This window comes from Acomys russatus, chromosome 23 (assembly GCF_903995435.1).
Source record: "Acomys russatus chromosome 23, mAcoRus1.1, whole genome shotgun sequence".
NCBI classification, from domain to species: domain Eukaryota; kingdom Metazoa; phylum Chordata; class Mammalia; order Rodentia; family Muridae; genus Acomys; species Acomys russatus.
Window position 1 is genome coordinate 27,483,060 of NC_067159.1, and position 17,430 is coordinate 27,500,489.

Consider the following 17,430-nt stretch of genomic DNA (forward strand, 5'->3'; position numbering starts at 1 on the left):
GGCAGAAAATATCCCCTTAATTACTCTGGATAAATTATAATGTGCTGATATTACTGCATATACTACTAAATTTTATAGATGTTAAAAAGGAGAACAGCTATGCCTAATCTGTTTAATTTTAATAGCTATTTTGACTCACATGTCTTTCTGTCTTGTGGACTTTAATCTAACCTTAAGAATCTTAGCACTCAAATTTGCAAACACACATTTACTATTTAAACTAGCAGTCAAGCAAGATGGTACAATTTTGGATTTTACAGCCATAAACTGGAGAGTTAGATTTGGTTTGTGATAGCAGAGAGCAACAGCTCAGATTTATTGTATTTTCCTATCATTCACTATCAGCCCACTTAATCCATCTTGCTCTTTTCTCTGCCTTAGGAGTCATAAGACTCTGGTGCCCTCATGTTGATCTTTTTCCCCTGGTGGGGTGGCCTTGCTATGCTTTAAGAAAGAGAATGCAGGCAGTCCAGATGAGGCCTGATAGGCTGAGGTCAGACAATAGGGGAGGAGGCCTCCTCCTTTCAGAGCATTAGTGGAGAGGGGAGTGAGGAGGGATAGAAGGGAGGACCACAGGTGATGAGGGATGGGGCTAAAATCAGATGTTAAGTGAACAAATTAAAAACAGGAGGAAAAACAAACAAACAAATAAATAAAAAAGATGTCTGTGGATTATGGGGAAAAAAAGAACACAACCTTCTGGGTTGCTTCACATGCGAAGTACACCCCGTTGTGCCCATTTGAATGATTTTATAACACACTAATTTGAACTTCACGCAAAAATGTATAAAAGCCTGGTGAAATTCCTCCTACTCAGAGCACAGCAGAATTTAAAAAAAAAAAATATTGCTGGAATTAATTAATTATCTTTCCCTACCTGCAGGTACATGGACTTTTTCCCCACTCCTTCAAACATTACCAGTGATTTCCTATTTGAAAAGAGCGCTAACTACTTCCACTCAGAAGAGGCTCCCAAGAGAGCTGCATCTCTTGTTCCCAAAGCCAAGATCATTACTATCCTCATAGATCCCTCGGACAGGGCATATTCCTGGTACCAGGTATGACTGAAGAGGAGTGCTGCGTACAATCAGTTATAGTTTGAATTAACCATTACATAAAACCCAGATACACTGAACTGTCAAATGTGGAAATATCTTAATGTAAAATAAAACTATGTTTCTATCTATCTATCTATCTATCTATCTATCTATCTATCTATCTATCTATCATCTATCTACCTATCATCTATCATTTATCTAACTATCTATCTATCCATGCATCCATTCATTCAACTATAAAGAGTTAAAATTTTAACTCATATAGAATTGTCCAAAGAATTTAACCTATAAAATAACAGAAAAAGTAATAAAAAAAAAGAATTGGTATATTTCTAAAATCAATCAAACATGTAAAATGTCGGTCTGTCAAAACATATTGAAACTAAAAGTCAGTATCTCAGGATTACGTCTTTAACAACACAAGGAAAATTATTTTGTGCTTTAATTTATGCATGTTCTCCAACATGTCAAATAAATAAATAATAGTATCAATAAATAAGTGAGGAAAGTAAACAAACAGGCAGCTATACAGCAAGTGTAACCACTCAATAGTTCATGTGAAAATTGCCAAATAAGTAGAGGTCAATAAAATATAAATTAAAATGACATGTTTCATTAATATAATGAGGAGACCCGTGTTGTATTACTTTGCTGGAAAGATGTGACTACAAAGTTCTCAAACATTCCTGTAAAATTATATTTGGAAAATTACTGAAAATATATTGATGATAGCACAATAGGGTTGTGATAACTAACTTTGGAATTGATTATAAGAAAAACATCAAATGGATGGACAAATGTTTAGGTACATTGAATACCTATCTATAAAATAATAGCAAATAATAAAATAAACATGACTAATATAGGCTTAAACACTGTGCTTCTATATTTAATTATAATTTGAATCAATAAGATGTTGGTGGAAGTATTTTTATCTAAGTTTTATACATAATAATGTGTAATTACATTTGTTTGTTAGGTTCTTTTGAGGGAGTTTGTAAATGCATGCTGAAAACGCTCTCCATGGTCAACATGAACTTTGGACTTAAAATTGAGGGAAGGATACATTTCAACTGTATGAACTAGAAGACAAGGACAGAGGAATAATATTATCGACAAAGTCCTGTGGTTGTAAGAACTCACACCACATTTAAAAGGCCAACAGTAGTGCCATTATGGCCCCAAGGAAAATCTATGTGATGACTTAAAAAAATTGAGACTGAAATCCACCAGGTGTGCCATCTTCTGAGGAACTAAAACCTACCAGTACCATATTTTCTTTAGTAAACATAAAAATCTGCTATGGAAAGTATAGGTTGGGGTCGTTTGAAGGACCATTCAGAGATTTCAACATTAAAGCTATTGTTAAAAAAAAAAAAAATCTAAAGTAGATAAAGCTATTGAGATATCAAGTAGACACTGAAAGGAGTATAAAGTATGTTGTTAGGGATTAGAACTAACAGAGCATGGTGAAGAGATTTCAAGAATAAACAAAGTCTCTTTCACATTGGGCAGCTTATTGCCATGCAATAAGAAATGCTGAAAGGCAAACAGGTTGTGAGTGCGGGAAAGTGTGTGAGCATGAGAGGTAGAATGCAAGAGTTATGGAGATGACAGTGTATAGACACGTACAGAGCCCTATGCTAATGTATATAATAGAGACAGACATATGAAACTCTGAGGAGATACCTGAGCTATGGACAGGAATTTTTGAGTCAGAGGCATGAAGCATGGAAAGCAGAAATAGTGAAATCAGCTAGCGACAGAGTCCAGAGATGAAAAATTCACAGAAAGATGAATTGAAGAACTACGGTGAACACAGTGGCTCTAAGTACAAGAAAATGCAATGCTGTCGATGGGGGGCTATGACTGAAGTGCCAAAGAGTTGCTAAAAAGTGAGGGAAATACACAAAAGGGTCTGAATCACTTTCATGGAAGTAAATGACGTGAAGGAAGTGTGGCCATTACTAAAAGGGTTAAAAGAATGAAAGCATGTGTGTATGGCCCACAAATACAGAAATGGGAAAGAAGAAATTATGGCAACCATTGTTAAAAACTCAAAGGTGTGACTCTGAAGGAGAAAACCAAAAACCATCATTATTATACAGGATTAAAAGTAGGCTTAGAGAGAGAACAGGTTTCTACAGAGAAAAGATTAAAGATACGGTAGGAAACAAATGGACAACCAATTCTGTAAAAATGCAAAATGAGACATTTGTGGCAAATACTTTAGTAGATAGAAAGACATATTTAAAAACATAAAACTGAATAAAATAACCAGAAAACAACGAGGGATGTTGTAAGATGTCATTTTCTTGCACATGACATAACTGTTGCACACAAGTCACAGCAGCTGTGGTTACCTGCGTTTAACCTGCGCAGGTCAAGGCAATGAAAAGTTTCAGCAGGGCTCAGGGAGGGGGCTCTCGAAGGGCCAGCCCTTGCTGAGAAGCTGTTGGCAGTTGATGGTTACTGGGGAAGAAAAAAAATCATTTTTCTTTCGGAGTGTGTCCACTCATGTGTTGGCCATGATCCAGTGGATGACCTGAGCACTCATGTGCGTATGGGCAGCACTAACTGGCCTCAGTGGGTTACACAATCAATCAATCAATTAATCAATCGGTAAACATAAAAGAAGATATAAAGCTGGAAGGGAAATGCCAAAGGGGACCGGGAATTGGGAGGTGAAGTGTGGATAAGAGCAAGATATACTGAACACTTATGTAATATCTTGAGAGAAAAAGAAATAGTTTACTAAAAAGTTACTAAACTATTAAAAGTAATTGTAAAAAAAGCATTAATACACTTTGATTTTTGTGAAAACAAAAAAACAAAAAAGTGAGCCAGCCTAGGCTATCAAAATTTAATAGATCTCAGTAGAGAGAATTTTAGAAAAGGTTTTCCTTTTAAAACTCATAAAGTGATCTCAGAGTGAGAAATATATTTGATTGACTCTCAATTACATTATTTGTATTTCACTGACAGAAGCCAAAATAAAATACCTTTTTGAAATGAAAACTTATAAGGCAAAACAAGATAAGCCCATTAAAAAATGCTGCCAAAAATGATATACTAGGTATCTTAATGAGGGATGCTATTGCTACAAAGAAACACGTTAGCTTATGCTTCCACGTCGCTGTTCATCACTGAAGAAAACGAGGTGAGAAACTCAAACAGGGAGGAACATGGAGATAGGAGCTGAGGCAGAGGCCCAGGAACGATCCCACCTACCATAGGTTGGACCCTTCCTCATCAATTATTAATTATGAAAATGCCCTACTATTAGACCTTTTCTTAATTGAGATTTCCCTCATTCATATGACTCTAACCTGTGCCAAGTTGATATAAATTTAGCCAGCACATAGTGCATAACATGAATAAAAGTACAAAAAAATAAAAAAGGCTATTAGGGTATGTAGAATGACTGAATAAAAACAATAAACACGAGTTATGAAAGAGGATATACAGATAATTGTTTTTGACTTCTAACTCCATTATGGACTTTTTAGTTTTGGTGGCAGATGAGCGCGTAGGATACATTCTTTAGTGAAAGTGTAAAGTCTAAGGTGAAGCCCCAGAACTTCAGAATGCCTAGTCAAACTGTTTAAAAGTTCATTAAGATATATAGATTGTGAGTCTGGTTAATGTGGATGTGTGGAATTTTTTATTTGCAAGGCTTTTTATAATAAAGTTAATTTATAAAAAAAAAAAAAACCCTACCAAAACACTTAGATGTAAACTTGAATTAAAAGTTTTAAATTCAAATATTTTTGAGAATGCTGAATGTATAATCTATTTACGATAGACTAAATTGTATATTTATATAGATTAAATTGCTTGGATGAAATAGAATATACACAATACAGTGCTTGTTTCTGACTGCTTTCCAAATAAATTCTTTGAATTCACAGGTTTAAGGGAATTATTTTTTCTGATAATACTTTTTATTGCCTGTATTGCTGAGACTAGGGCCCCAAAGTGCCCCACATTTCAAAATAATGAAACCTATTACTTAGGTGGACCTGTCTTTTCAGTAACAGCCGTTAATCTAAAGCTCGGCAGGTGTGAGCTTCACAAATGTCACCTGCCACTGTAATTTCTACCCCACATTTTTATAATGGACCTCACAGAAAAACTAAAGTGCTATTTTCTATAAAATATGTTCCTTTGTGGCTTTCTGGTCATATTTTTATGCTAATCTTCGTTGCATGGGTATAAAGAAATTTCAATGATAAATTTGTATAAGTCGATAAGAACAGATTGAGCACACTCTTGTCACTGCTCACAACAGATATTCAAGCCCTGCTGTACTCTTTTAATATGCACACACTGCATATTCACAATTATTTTTCTAATTTATGAAATCTCTAGATGTTTTGTTGCTTAGCCTGTTGATTAGCCTGATTAGGTAATCTGCAGGATGTATTCAGCAAGATGCTTAAACAAAACGTTGGCTTCACTCATCCTCTACTTAAGGAACCTCTTGATCTTTGACCTCTCACTAAACTGTGTCTTTGCTTCTCTAGAATAATTTACATGTAAAACCTAACACCTATTGCTAAACATGCCATGCCCTATATCTTACCCTGACTTTTCTAGTTTAGATTTTCTTTATATTAACTTTTAGATAGAATGCAACTTCAGGTCTTTTATATGCACACACCTTTTCTACCTTAATTCACACTTACCTTACATTACCCACTTCTATTTTCCTTCTTTATATTTTTATTATCTGATTATTGAAGTTTTTCTTGGTACATTTTAGTTCAAAGGTTTCAGACACTATTGGGGTTCCCTTCATTTCTTAGTCTGGATTACTCCTTTATTGGCCTGATTTCACCATTAAGTAATTTCTTATATATCAGTCAAATATATGACATTTTAAACTATTACTCTACTGTAGCCATACTATGTTTCATTTCCTTAAAGACAACAATTATGCTTCATACCTTTTTATATTTTGAATCTATCATTATTTGTTATAGATGAGATTAGTATATTTCCAAACAACTGTACGATTAAATTTGTCTCTCATTAGTTGGGCTTTGCTGTTTTGCCAAATGGTGCTTTTGTTTGAAAGTTTCCTATGCCTTGATATTGAGAAGACCCATAGAGCAAAACCACTTTGGACAACCTTAACTTGACTAGGACATCTAAGCAATGATTAGAAATCAGAATCTGAGGTGTTTGTATGCAAAGGACCTGGCACAGAGAGGAAACCACCAGAAAGTGGCCAAGTAACACATGAGCTCACTCCTGTCCATACAGATTTTTGTTTACCAAGTATAATGTTTCTGTCTCTGACATATTTTCATCTCTAATCAGACCCTTTAGAAAATACTTTCATTCTATCTTTGCCATTTGCCTAAATATATTGAATGCAAAACAACCCAAATGTATCTGCTGTTGCTTTATATTTAGTCAAAGTCTGGTCTTCAAAATAAGAAATGTGCAAAGTGCACAACTGCACACACAGACTGATGCAAACATTTTAAAAAGTACATCTAATTCTACACTTTGCTTTTTTCTTAAAGCACCAACGATCTCATGAAGATCCAGCTGCCCTGAGGTTCAATTTCTATGAAGTTATCACAACAGGACATTGGGCCCCACCTGATCTAAAAACATTGCAGAGGAGATGTCTGGTACCTGGGTGGTATGCAGTACACATAGAAAGATGGCTGACCTACTTTTCTACTTCCCAGGTAATGGCATGAAAACAGTTACCATTTATCATATCAGGATGGCATTGCACTGACAAACAGAAAACATGATGAACTTCACCATTAACCACAGTTTACAATAAAGACGCCGAGGGCTATAATTTTTACATAATTTTACTTTATTAATACCATTCAATATAGTTACATGATTCTAAAGTGCACATTTAGAAGACTTTTTTGATTATCAGCTGTTTTCAAGGAATACATTGACACAAGGGAAGTCTCATATAATTCAAAATTGCCAGTTCTCAACAAATAGTAGAGAAGCCATTTAGTCAGGGACTTTGTAGAAGTCTTCGTGAGGATTCCTGCTGTTCTCCCTGTTATGTGGGAAACTTATTAGTAAAGAACAGGTTCTTGGGCTTGGTGGCCATAAAGAAAAGAGCCCAGAAGACATGGGCTAGGACTGCAGTAAGATTTAAGGAAAACATTTACATCCTCCATTTTCTTCATTCCAGCCCAAGGCACAATTTAAGCTCTAAGGAGACTTTGATATTAACACTCTTTTTATACAGTCCCATGGGGGCAAGTCTGATATTCTCCAGCAGTCATCCAAGGTGAAAAAGTCAAAAACAAACATTTTCCCTTTCTAATGTTTCCTTACAAATCCCAAATCATTGTGTGTAAGACTGTATGGGATACTTTCTCCTAAGTAGTCACCCTTGAGCCTTTGGCTCCAAGGTTAGTGATGGCATTAGTAGCCTGGATGGTTAGCTGGGAATGTACATTATAGGTGGGAAACCTCTGTCGCTACTAAAGTTCCAAAGCAATAGACACTTGTGTTTATATATCTGCTTAAGAATAAACTGAGTTCATAATTCCCACACATGCACAAAGGCCTATGGAAAAATTTAATTATTATTAATTAGGAAAGAAGCAAGAGCAACATTTAAATATATTCTATGGAGTGGCCTGATTTATTAATGCCATACCAGGTCAAGACAGTCGGTTTGGCTGATTTCATTCAGTTTTTGTTCTTATTAAAGTGACTGTTTTGTGCTTTTGCAGTTGCTAATTATTGATGGACAACAGCTGAGATCTGACCCAGCTACTGTGATGGATGAAGTCCAGAAGTTTCTAGGAGTTACACCTCATTATAATTACTCCGAAGCACTAACGTGAGTCTATTCGCATGCTTGATTTCACTTTCATTATTTGCCCTCATAAATTATCACTGTTATGTATGTATATAACATCATTAATACAAGCTATGAATTTATACATCATTCTGCTACTTGGGCACAGTCAAAGAAATATCCTCATTACTCATAAGGCATCTCCCTTTGAACAACAGAATGCTTTGCATTATACAGTATAATAGATATTTTATATTATGGTAAATCTTATTGTTTTTGAGCTGCCCCCCAATATAACTTTGTTCAGACATTTTATATGTCTACTTTGTGTACAATATTATGATTGAAGTAACAAAGATGAAAACAATTTGCTTTCTAGGTGCAAGGTAGAAGGTTAACATGGAAAGCATCATTCCCCGTGAGATAGTCAACAGTATTTACAACAGATATGGAGATGTGCATTCGTATTTGTTGTGTAATGTTGTTCCTGGGGAGATATGAACAAATGTCTGCTTAGTCCAGATAGAGAACTGACAATAGATAAAATTACAGATACCACTAAAATCCATTTTGGCAAGCCAATGAATTTAATTTGGGTTAATAGAGGAGCTGAAATAACTAAAAGACAACTGTTATTGCCAAAAGTTTGTCCCAGAACAGGTGACAAAACTGCAAACCTGGAGCACACCCCACAGCTTGCAGGGAGCTTTATAGGTCGGAGGGTCTTCATCACTGCTGTCTCAGTTGGTCTGAGTCTCATCCAGGCAGCTCAGCTAGTCTTTATTGCTTCTAGGCAGTTTGACTGCTGCCCATTTGTTGTGAGTTGGTTCTTCGGTCCCAGTTCCTTCCAGGTTGTTCGACTGATCTCTACTTCTGCCAGGCTGTTTGGTCTGAGCCTTCATGCACTTAAGCACCTCTGAGAGTGAATCTCAGAAGGTTTATTGTTTACCCATCGATACGTGAGGTCATGACTAGGAAGACTTGGGTACCTAGATATGACTCAAATGGCCAAAGACTGACATTATCTGGACACTTCACTCACATCTTTGGCTTCTCCATGGAGTCTCTCTCTCTCTCTCTCTCTCTCTCTCTCTCTCTCTCTCTCTCCTCCCTCTCTCTCTCTCCTCCTCTCTCTCTCTCCCTCCTCTCCGCCCTCTCCTCTCTCTCTCTCTCCTCCCTACTCTCCCTCCTCTCTCTCTCTCTCTCTCTCTCTCTCTCTCTCTCGTTTTCCAGGATGCAGTGAGTGGCTGCATTCTGAAACAGAAAGCAAAGCGGAGGGACCATGCGGCTTAAGATCGCCATGACTACTGTGACCTAGACTTGACATCCATAAAGCTTCATTCTATTGGGCACAACAATCAGTTAATCAACTTCAAATTCAAGAGGTGGAGATGCAACCCCTGTCTTGGCAAGCAGGAAAATGCTATGTTAAAAAAAAAAAGACATGTGGAGTGTCATATATTTTGTCCTCATCCTGAGAAAACAGGACTGTCTATTCAAGCAATTTTAAAACGGTGGAAGCAAGTTAACAAAAAGAAGTGCTCCAAGCAGCTGAAACACACTTTAAGAGGCCATGTACTTTACTCATAAAAGACTGCGCCCCCCAAGCTCTGATATAAAGCCTATTAAATTTTAGACGAAATTCTAACAAGCCTGATTATATAATTTCCCAGTTCACAGCAGATTAGACTCAGCAATTAGACAATTAGAGAGGGTAATGGAGGGACAGGAAAAGCAGTAATGAGATTGGGTTTTTCCTTATCCACCAAAACAATCCTAATGAAGTCCTTACCTACACATGGAAACAGCATCAGCACAAGGCATGCCCCTGTTGATTGAGTAGACAGAGCTCCCCATAATGCATTTTGCATTAATAGTTACTGATGCCAGCATATCTTGCCCTTCTCAGCAGTACCCTGGGTAATGGTTCTGTCCTGTTTACTACAAATACTTACTTATGACTTAATAAACCTGTAAAATCATACTTATGAAGGAGGTTATAAACAAGCAAAAATATATAGATTTTAATATATCTCACATATCACAAAATTTAGTCACTGTAGTGACATTTGGTAAAATAAAGGGAGTCAAATGCCATCCATCACATGTCCTAAGCACTGTTTAGCAATTCTCTGAAAAGGCTTTAATATTATGTTCACAATTTCATGACTGTTAAAATAAAATGCAAACAATGAATTGATACAACCTAGAGAAGAGCCGTCCGTTAGAGTCTATAAAGTTAGCTATGCAGTAAATGGAACAGGACCCCAGACAGTCAGGGTCAAGAAACCCCTATGCTTAAAATGACCTTCAGTATCCAAGATGGCTCATTCCTCAGTCTGAACCAAGTTTTGACTCACAACACCTGCTGCGCAGAACAAGAAAAGCCAACAGCTTACCCGACACCTGAGAGGGAAGACGCGGTCAGCATGGGTCCAGACACTTGAGTTTTGTTAACAGTGTTGTATTTAGCCTTAATGCAGTTAAATATTCTCATCCTGAGGAAGAAAATGCTGGTCGAGGCCATTGTGCTGCCGGTGTCCCCATCTCATTTTGCACAGCAGGACGAATGTTTATTTTTCTCTCTCTCTCTCTTGGGAAATTATTGAAAACTAAAGGAAGCCCTGTAATACACAGGGAGCAGATTGAAAAGTCCAGGTTGGAAATGACTCTGTCTTCTTTGATCCATTTGACTACTGATCTATTTGATTTTAATTGGTAACAAGTACAACCTGGACAGCATGGGTTAGGTCTTCCTAACAATAGGTCAGGAACGAAGCTAAAGAAAATTCCCCTCTTGCCATAAAAGAGAAAACATATGTGCAGAGGCAAATTGCAGGTGTAATGGTATTATAGGAATGGGCCCAGGGCAACAAAATATTCTGCAACTAATTAACTTTACATCCCAGTCAATTATGCTTCATATTTCTAAAACATCTGCTGAGCAACAAAAATGCAAACCTTTCCCATGTTTTATGCATGCAGCAAGTCCCATAGCGATAAATTTAAATTTCCCCTTCTTATTTGGTTCATTCTTTCATTTGTCCTATCTTGTTAGTTCTCAACAGAAATTCTCATGTATTTGGCTTTACGCAAAACAATTAGGCCACACATCCTTTCTCTTGCAACTAAGTTGCAACCACAGAATTAAATAGCATTAGAGTTTCTGTGAGTGTCTAGGGATCTGACTGGGTCAAAGCTACAGCATTGCTTCCCTTCCAGGCCCCAGAATCAAGGACAGTGTGTGCCAGCAGGGCTCTCTCAAAATCCAAACTTATCTGCAGCTGGCTGTAACTGCAAGTGTCAAGAAGCTTTTCAGGTGGTTGGCATGTATGTGCCAGGCAGTGCCTGTGAACTGTCTCTTGTTCTTGCGCTTTCTTCATCATTTGGAAAACAGAATTGCTGCTTGGAGCACTGGTGTTTGTGGCTGATCAGTCTTTGAGTGGTCACTGGACTGGGCATCTTGTCCTTATTGACTTACTGGGGATGATTGGAGCTGGTGTGTGTGTGTGTGTGTGTGTGTGTGTGTGTGTGTGTGTGTGTGTGTGTGTGCTTATCCCTGCTATTAGTCCTGTTCAGACTTTTGTTCCTTGCACTAGGTTAGCTTTAAATTAGGAGCAACAGATTCAGCTTCTGCATTTTGGCTGGATCAACATAGCAAGTGCAAGAAATGACAAGGAGAACTTAAACTGTGAGTTCTGAAGTTTTAATCCCAAATGGTACCTGGCTGGCTGCCTGGCTGAAACAACGGTGGGCATTGGAGCTCTGCACGTGCTCCAGAAGCTGGGCAGCACACTGGAGAGGTTTCAGACATGTTGGTGGCATTGGCTTCTTCTCTGGGTTTGCGAAAGCCTTGATGTTGACTGACCCACAGATAAGGAATCAGAAAGAGCCTTCATTAACTGCAGGCTGTTCCTTGGCTGAGAAAACCAGGGAGATGTTTTTGATTATGACCTTGATTTTAAGTAAGTTAATTTTCCCATTTAAGGGGAAAAAAACACTGCCTGAAATGTTTTCACTAGTAACAGTGGAATTGTGCACTTCATTCTTCCAAATTTTGAAATGGTCTGTTTTGATTGATGAAATCCTCTGAGCTTTGACGGTACCCTTGATCAACCTCACTCAGTGTCAGTGCTGTCAGCCGTGACCTCTCAGCAATTTTATCTTCAGAAAAAGCTGTGTGTGTCACTACAATGTCAATCACATCGTGGATCTCAATCTACATGTGGCTGTAACTTTGTATTTCACACACTACTGTATACGGAGTTTCCACTAGAAAGAGCTGAGGATTACTGAAGACCGTGAAGCCATCTAGTGTATGATGAGGTCAATGTGGAAAATCCAGATTCCCATTTTATTGTATTATATTGTCATTTTAGGAAAGATGTAACATGGTAGGTGTATGGATATAAACAGTTAACTTACATCTTGTAAACTTGAAAGATTGCGGCAATGTGTTCTTCAGGAAATGGTGGTTTAATGTTTGAACTTTACCAGCAAGGGCAAAGAAATGGTCTTAGACACATGTTGCTGTGTGATGCATGTATTCTGCCTTGGCACAGGATGAGGTTTAAAGACCCAGAATGCCTTCCTCCATAAACTTGACATTCTCTTAATGATTATTTCTAATGACTGTGTCTTTGAACGGGTTGCTATTAGTTCAGGAAAATATACTTTATTTTCTTAAAAGTAACTGTTTTGTAAAATGTCTCAGTATCATAACAGCAAGGTATCAAGTCTACACATATTTGAATGTGATACCTCCCCAATATGAAGGTGAAATAGTCTTGGGCTATATAGCAGGTGGCAGAAGTGAAAACCTTTCAGTACAGAAATACTGCCATGAGAATCATCTAACCATTAGATTAGTCCTCTAGTTCCATTCCCTTATTTGGCCATTGACTCATTTCTGAGACAAAATACCGAGGTCCAACAGTCAAAATTTATTATTAACAGGTCCACTAGATCTTACTAACTCTCCCTTGCACAGGATCCCCGCACCCTCTTTTTTTCTTAAAACAAAACAAAACAAAACAAAAAAACCAAAAAACAAAAAACAAAACAAAACAAAAAAACCAAACCAAACCACCTGCTGCTGCTGCTTGCTGTCTCCCTGTACCTGGTCCAGTAGCACACTCCTCCCCATCCCTACTTGCCACTCTCAGGTGATAAATGTTTGTGCTCAGAATTTGGTGTCTGGGTGTGTTCTATACTGACTCTGTGGGGCCACTCTCTCTTACAAATATACCTATTAAAATTCAGTTCCTTTAATATAACTCACTAAGTGATTTTTATAGAAATCTTTCTATATATTTTGATGTGGAAATTACAGTCATAAATAAGCAAAATATACAAAGGCCCTTTTTATTTAGGCTGTAGTTGTAATGTTTAGAGCTTTGCTTTTTTATAGACTCATAACTAAAATATGGAACACAACAATTTCAACACAAAATTGTACTGGAAGTCCATCTATCTGCCTTCCCCATAAAGTAGAACTACTTCAAAATATATACTAAAATATAGCATCCTTAATGTCTATTATCATTTCTCCAATCAGCTTAACATATGTAGAAAGCAACAGGCATACAAAATACTTTCTTTTATCTGTCTGGTAAGGCCATTTACTGAATATGATGTTCAACTATTATATGTTTTATGTATTGTAGGTTTGATCCCCAAAAGGGCTTTTGGTGTCAACTACTGGAAGGAGGGAAAACCAAATGCCTTGGGAAAAGCAAAGGCCGAAAATACCCTCCCATGGATCCAGAGGTAATGTTTCCTTGCTTTTAATGTCTCCGGAGAAATGAAGTTACTGTCTGAAACTAGGAAGAAAAATCTGCTTCTTTTTTTTTCTTCCTGATATGTCTTGGTACTCAACAGTTGTATATAGTGAGATGTTAGAGAGAGATAAAGCAGTAATAAATGTCACTAGAAACTTATTTCTGTTAGAGTTCAACTCAGACATAAATATATATATATAGAAAAGTAAGTCCTTTCCATATTGGAAAAGACTTAAAAATAATTCTGTTAGTAAGCATAGATATAAAAAATGAAGTGTTACTAACACCTAATTCACTGCATCCTGCACTAGTTTGCTTTGCTGTTGCTAGCATAAGCAGCATGACTCAAACACAACTTTGGGGAGGAAAGAGTTTTCACTTACAACTTCCAAGTCACAATCCAACATTGAAGTAAAGCAAGGTAGGAGGCTGGAGGCAGGAATGGAAGCAGAGACCATGGAGGAATGCTGTTTATGGGCTTTCTTTCCTTGGCTTGCTCAGGAAACATTCCTGGAAAACATGCCTAGGGTTCACACTACCTACAGTAGTGTGAACAGCAGGATAGCTGGGCTATCCTGCATTGATTAAAAGTCAAGAAACTGTCCCAGAGACATGCCAACAGGCCAATTGTTGGAACCAGTTCGTCAGTTGAAGTTCCCTCTTCTCAGATGTCTCTAGTGTGTGGCGAGTTGACAAAGATTAATCAGCACAACCACATCTAATTCTGCTAACATGGCCGACACTGAGCTAAGCAACGCAGAAGACACAAGGATAAAATGGCTCTGAACTGAAATTTATTGGTGGGGTGAATAACTGAGAGTCACTGAATTATAATAAGATGTGTAAAATAATACCAAACTATAAAAAGACAAAAAAATTAGTAGAAATGATAATATGTGGAAAGGTGCCTTTTATGAGATGATAACTGGGAAACCAGCCGGATACTGTGAGAATTTCTCCTAAGGCAAGATGGGCAAGTCCAGGATGCATTCTTCATGTGTTGCTATGGTGATAAAAGTCCCAAAAAGTCCTTAATATACTTTTGAACTCAATAATTTCTAAAGGGCTTCACAAATCACTTTAATCTGCCCCAAACATCGATCTAGTATTCCCACTACTATCAACTTTTTATTCCCCATTTGAAGTGCTTACCATCTGCTTTAAGGGAAGAAAAATAACAAAATGCTTGGAGAATGGTGCAAGATGAAATGTAATTGTCTTAAATCCGTTTCTACAGTACACAAAAGTTTTTATTGGAGTTCAGTGAAGAAAGAAATTCATTTGTGTTAAAAAAAAATGTGGAGAAAAGCTTAGAGAGATGGTAGAATTTCTATGCAATGGGAAATATTTTTGATCACTACAAATATTTATACATGAAAGTATTGATAAACTTTACAGGATGCAGATAACAAAACAAGACAAATGTTTATTTGATTATTGTACAAGAATATGGCAGAAAGAAAAGCAAGTAAAGATTTTCTGTTTTCCCAAAGTGTGTGTGTATATGTGTAAATATATACATATGTATATACATGTATACACATATATGTATGCACATTATATAAATATACAAATATGTGCATATACACATGTATATATACATAATATAATATCTATACCTATGCACATATAAACACATACGTATTTTACATACATATAATCACACATTTATGTGGGGTCATAAATGTAGCTCATTGGTAGAAGTATTTGCTGTAATTCCAACATTGCTCTAGCATATCCAACGTCCTCTTCTAGTCTCTGCAGGCATCTGAGCACAATGAAAATACACAGAGAGGCACACATGTGCATACAAATAAAAATTAACCTTAAAATTTTGAAGAAAATGTTAAAACATAAATGCCCCATGTTTATCTAACAAAACAAAACAAAAACCCAAGAAACAAAAAAACCCAAACTTTTTAGACTGATGAGGAATCCAAGAAATTTTTAGTAAGCTTATATTTTCAAAGATATTATATGTAATATTTTATGAAGAGAAAATTCCTGAATAAAAAATTTAAAAACTATAAGGTACTCAATTATGTTAATAATTAATTTTTATATCTCTACCAACAGTTATTTTTTAATTTTTGGAATAAGGAGTAATTTTAAAGGACATCTATATATTTTTATCTTACTCAACCCCATATATTTGCTCGTTTATGAACACATCCTCATTTTCTGGTATGATACTGAATTTTTTTTCTCTCTGTGTGTCTCAGAATGTTTTAATGCCCTAACAGTAGTTAACCTTCCAAAGACACTCTTGTACCTCTTTTATTTTACATCTATGATTTAGTCAGAATTTCTCTAAATGTAAAATGATGGAAGAAAAATAGCAAATTATCATTTTGTAGATACATATTGTGCCAGAATATTTCTGAAGTGTAGATGCTTGATGAACTAAGTGTCTTCTAAATCTCCTTTTGTGATTCCAGTCCAGAGCCTTCCTCTCCAATTACTACCGCGGCCACAACGTGGAGCTCTCCAAGCTGCTGCACAGGCTGGGGCAGCCCCTGCCCTCATGGCTGAGACAGGAGCTGCAGAAAGTGAGGTAGCACCTGCAAGGAGAACATGACACTGAGTCATCCCTAAGGAGACAAGGCAAACCATGCAACCTTATCCTTTTCATACACTTGTGATTGTCAGGAGAGGACTGTGAATAAATTCCCTTTGATGTTTTTCATCAAGTGAAGACATATATGCACGCATTGGCAATTATTAGCATTAATCCTTACTTAAGGCTTTTGGGAAACGAAATGTGGGGTTTGTGGCAATATCCAGTCTCTAGTCTGGGGATCATCAACATCTCCCTTTCTCTGTTATCCAGCTGTCAGGTCACCACCTGACTAATGGTCTGACCATATGAAAATTACCAATTAAAATTGTGAGGAAAAGATAAGGAAGGAGTAAAGTGTCTATCAATGAATTCAGATATAAACCAATGTCTGAAATAAGGGCTAATGTTACTCAGCATATTTATCTGCATCATTTATCTATTGGTCCACCTTGTCCTTGGATGGGGTGAACCCACGTTCCCTGAGTGTCCCATGTCATCACAAGGGCATGGCATCCTCAGTAACCTTCAACGGTCTCTAGAGAGCTCCAGAAACACAAGAGAGTGTGAATCTGAACTGTAGTACCCTAGAAGGTAAGGGTCATCATTAACTGGCCCATGATCTTACCGCATTACCAATCTAGGTTTTGTCACCTTGGCAGTGACGCAGCATTAATATATATATTTCTCTATTCTAACTAGGAAGAGAAAACCCTTTATTGAATAGAAATGTAAACACACAGATGAATTTGCAGGTCTAAATAGGCATCGTGCCGTCTATGTAAGAAATGTGTCCATCTCTTGAGAGCACGATGTCTCATATATGACACTGTATCTACTATAATAAAATTTTACTGTCTATTTTAAAGATATCTGAAGCTTAAGTTTTACCCTAAACCTACCTATTTGAACATCACAAATACTCTAAGTTGAACCCAATTTCATAGACATAAAACTCACAAATCCATTTTCAGACAAGAAGTGCTATTTTTGTTTTGAGTTACAGGTTCCTATAATATTTGAAGACTATATAATGTCTTGTTGGCTGGAAGTTTATCCTCTTTGTCAGTTATGGTCTGGTAAAGTTTTGTTTATCTTTTTTGTGAATCATGATGTAAAATTTCACCAGAACAGTCTAACCAAGGTGACTTTGAGAACATTACTCACAAATCTTTCTCCAAAGCATTTTTTCCTAAAAGCTCTAAATAATTCATTCATCTTCAATATTTGAGAATT

The 17,430-nt window shown here is 36.8% G+C and overlaps 1 protein-coding gene across 1 annotated transcript in view; it reads left to right on the forward strand.

Annotated features, from left to right (window-relative positions):
- The window catches only part of Ndst4 (N-deacetylase and N-sulfotransferase 4), a 283,257-nt gene extending 266,399 nt beyond the window's left edge, over nucleotides 1–16,858 (forward strand). Inside the window, exons 9-13 of the mRNA XM_051166027.1 lie at nucleotides 884–1,058; nucleotides 6,593–6,763; nucleotides 7,790–7,899; nucleotides 13,524–13,626; nucleotides 16,076–16,858. Coding sequence (XP_051021984.1) covers nucleotides 884–1,058; nucleotides 6,593–6,763; nucleotides 7,790–7,899; nucleotides 13,524–13,626; nucleotides 16,076–16,195 — 679 coding nt within the window. The 3' untranslated portion in view covers nucleotides 16,196–16,858. The remainder of the gene's footprint in view (nucleotides 1–883; nucleotides 1,059–6,592; nucleotides 6,764–7,789; nucleotides 7,900–13,523; nucleotides 13,627–16,075) is intronic.
- The last annotated feature ends 572 nt before the right edge of the window (nucleotides 16,859–17,430 follow it).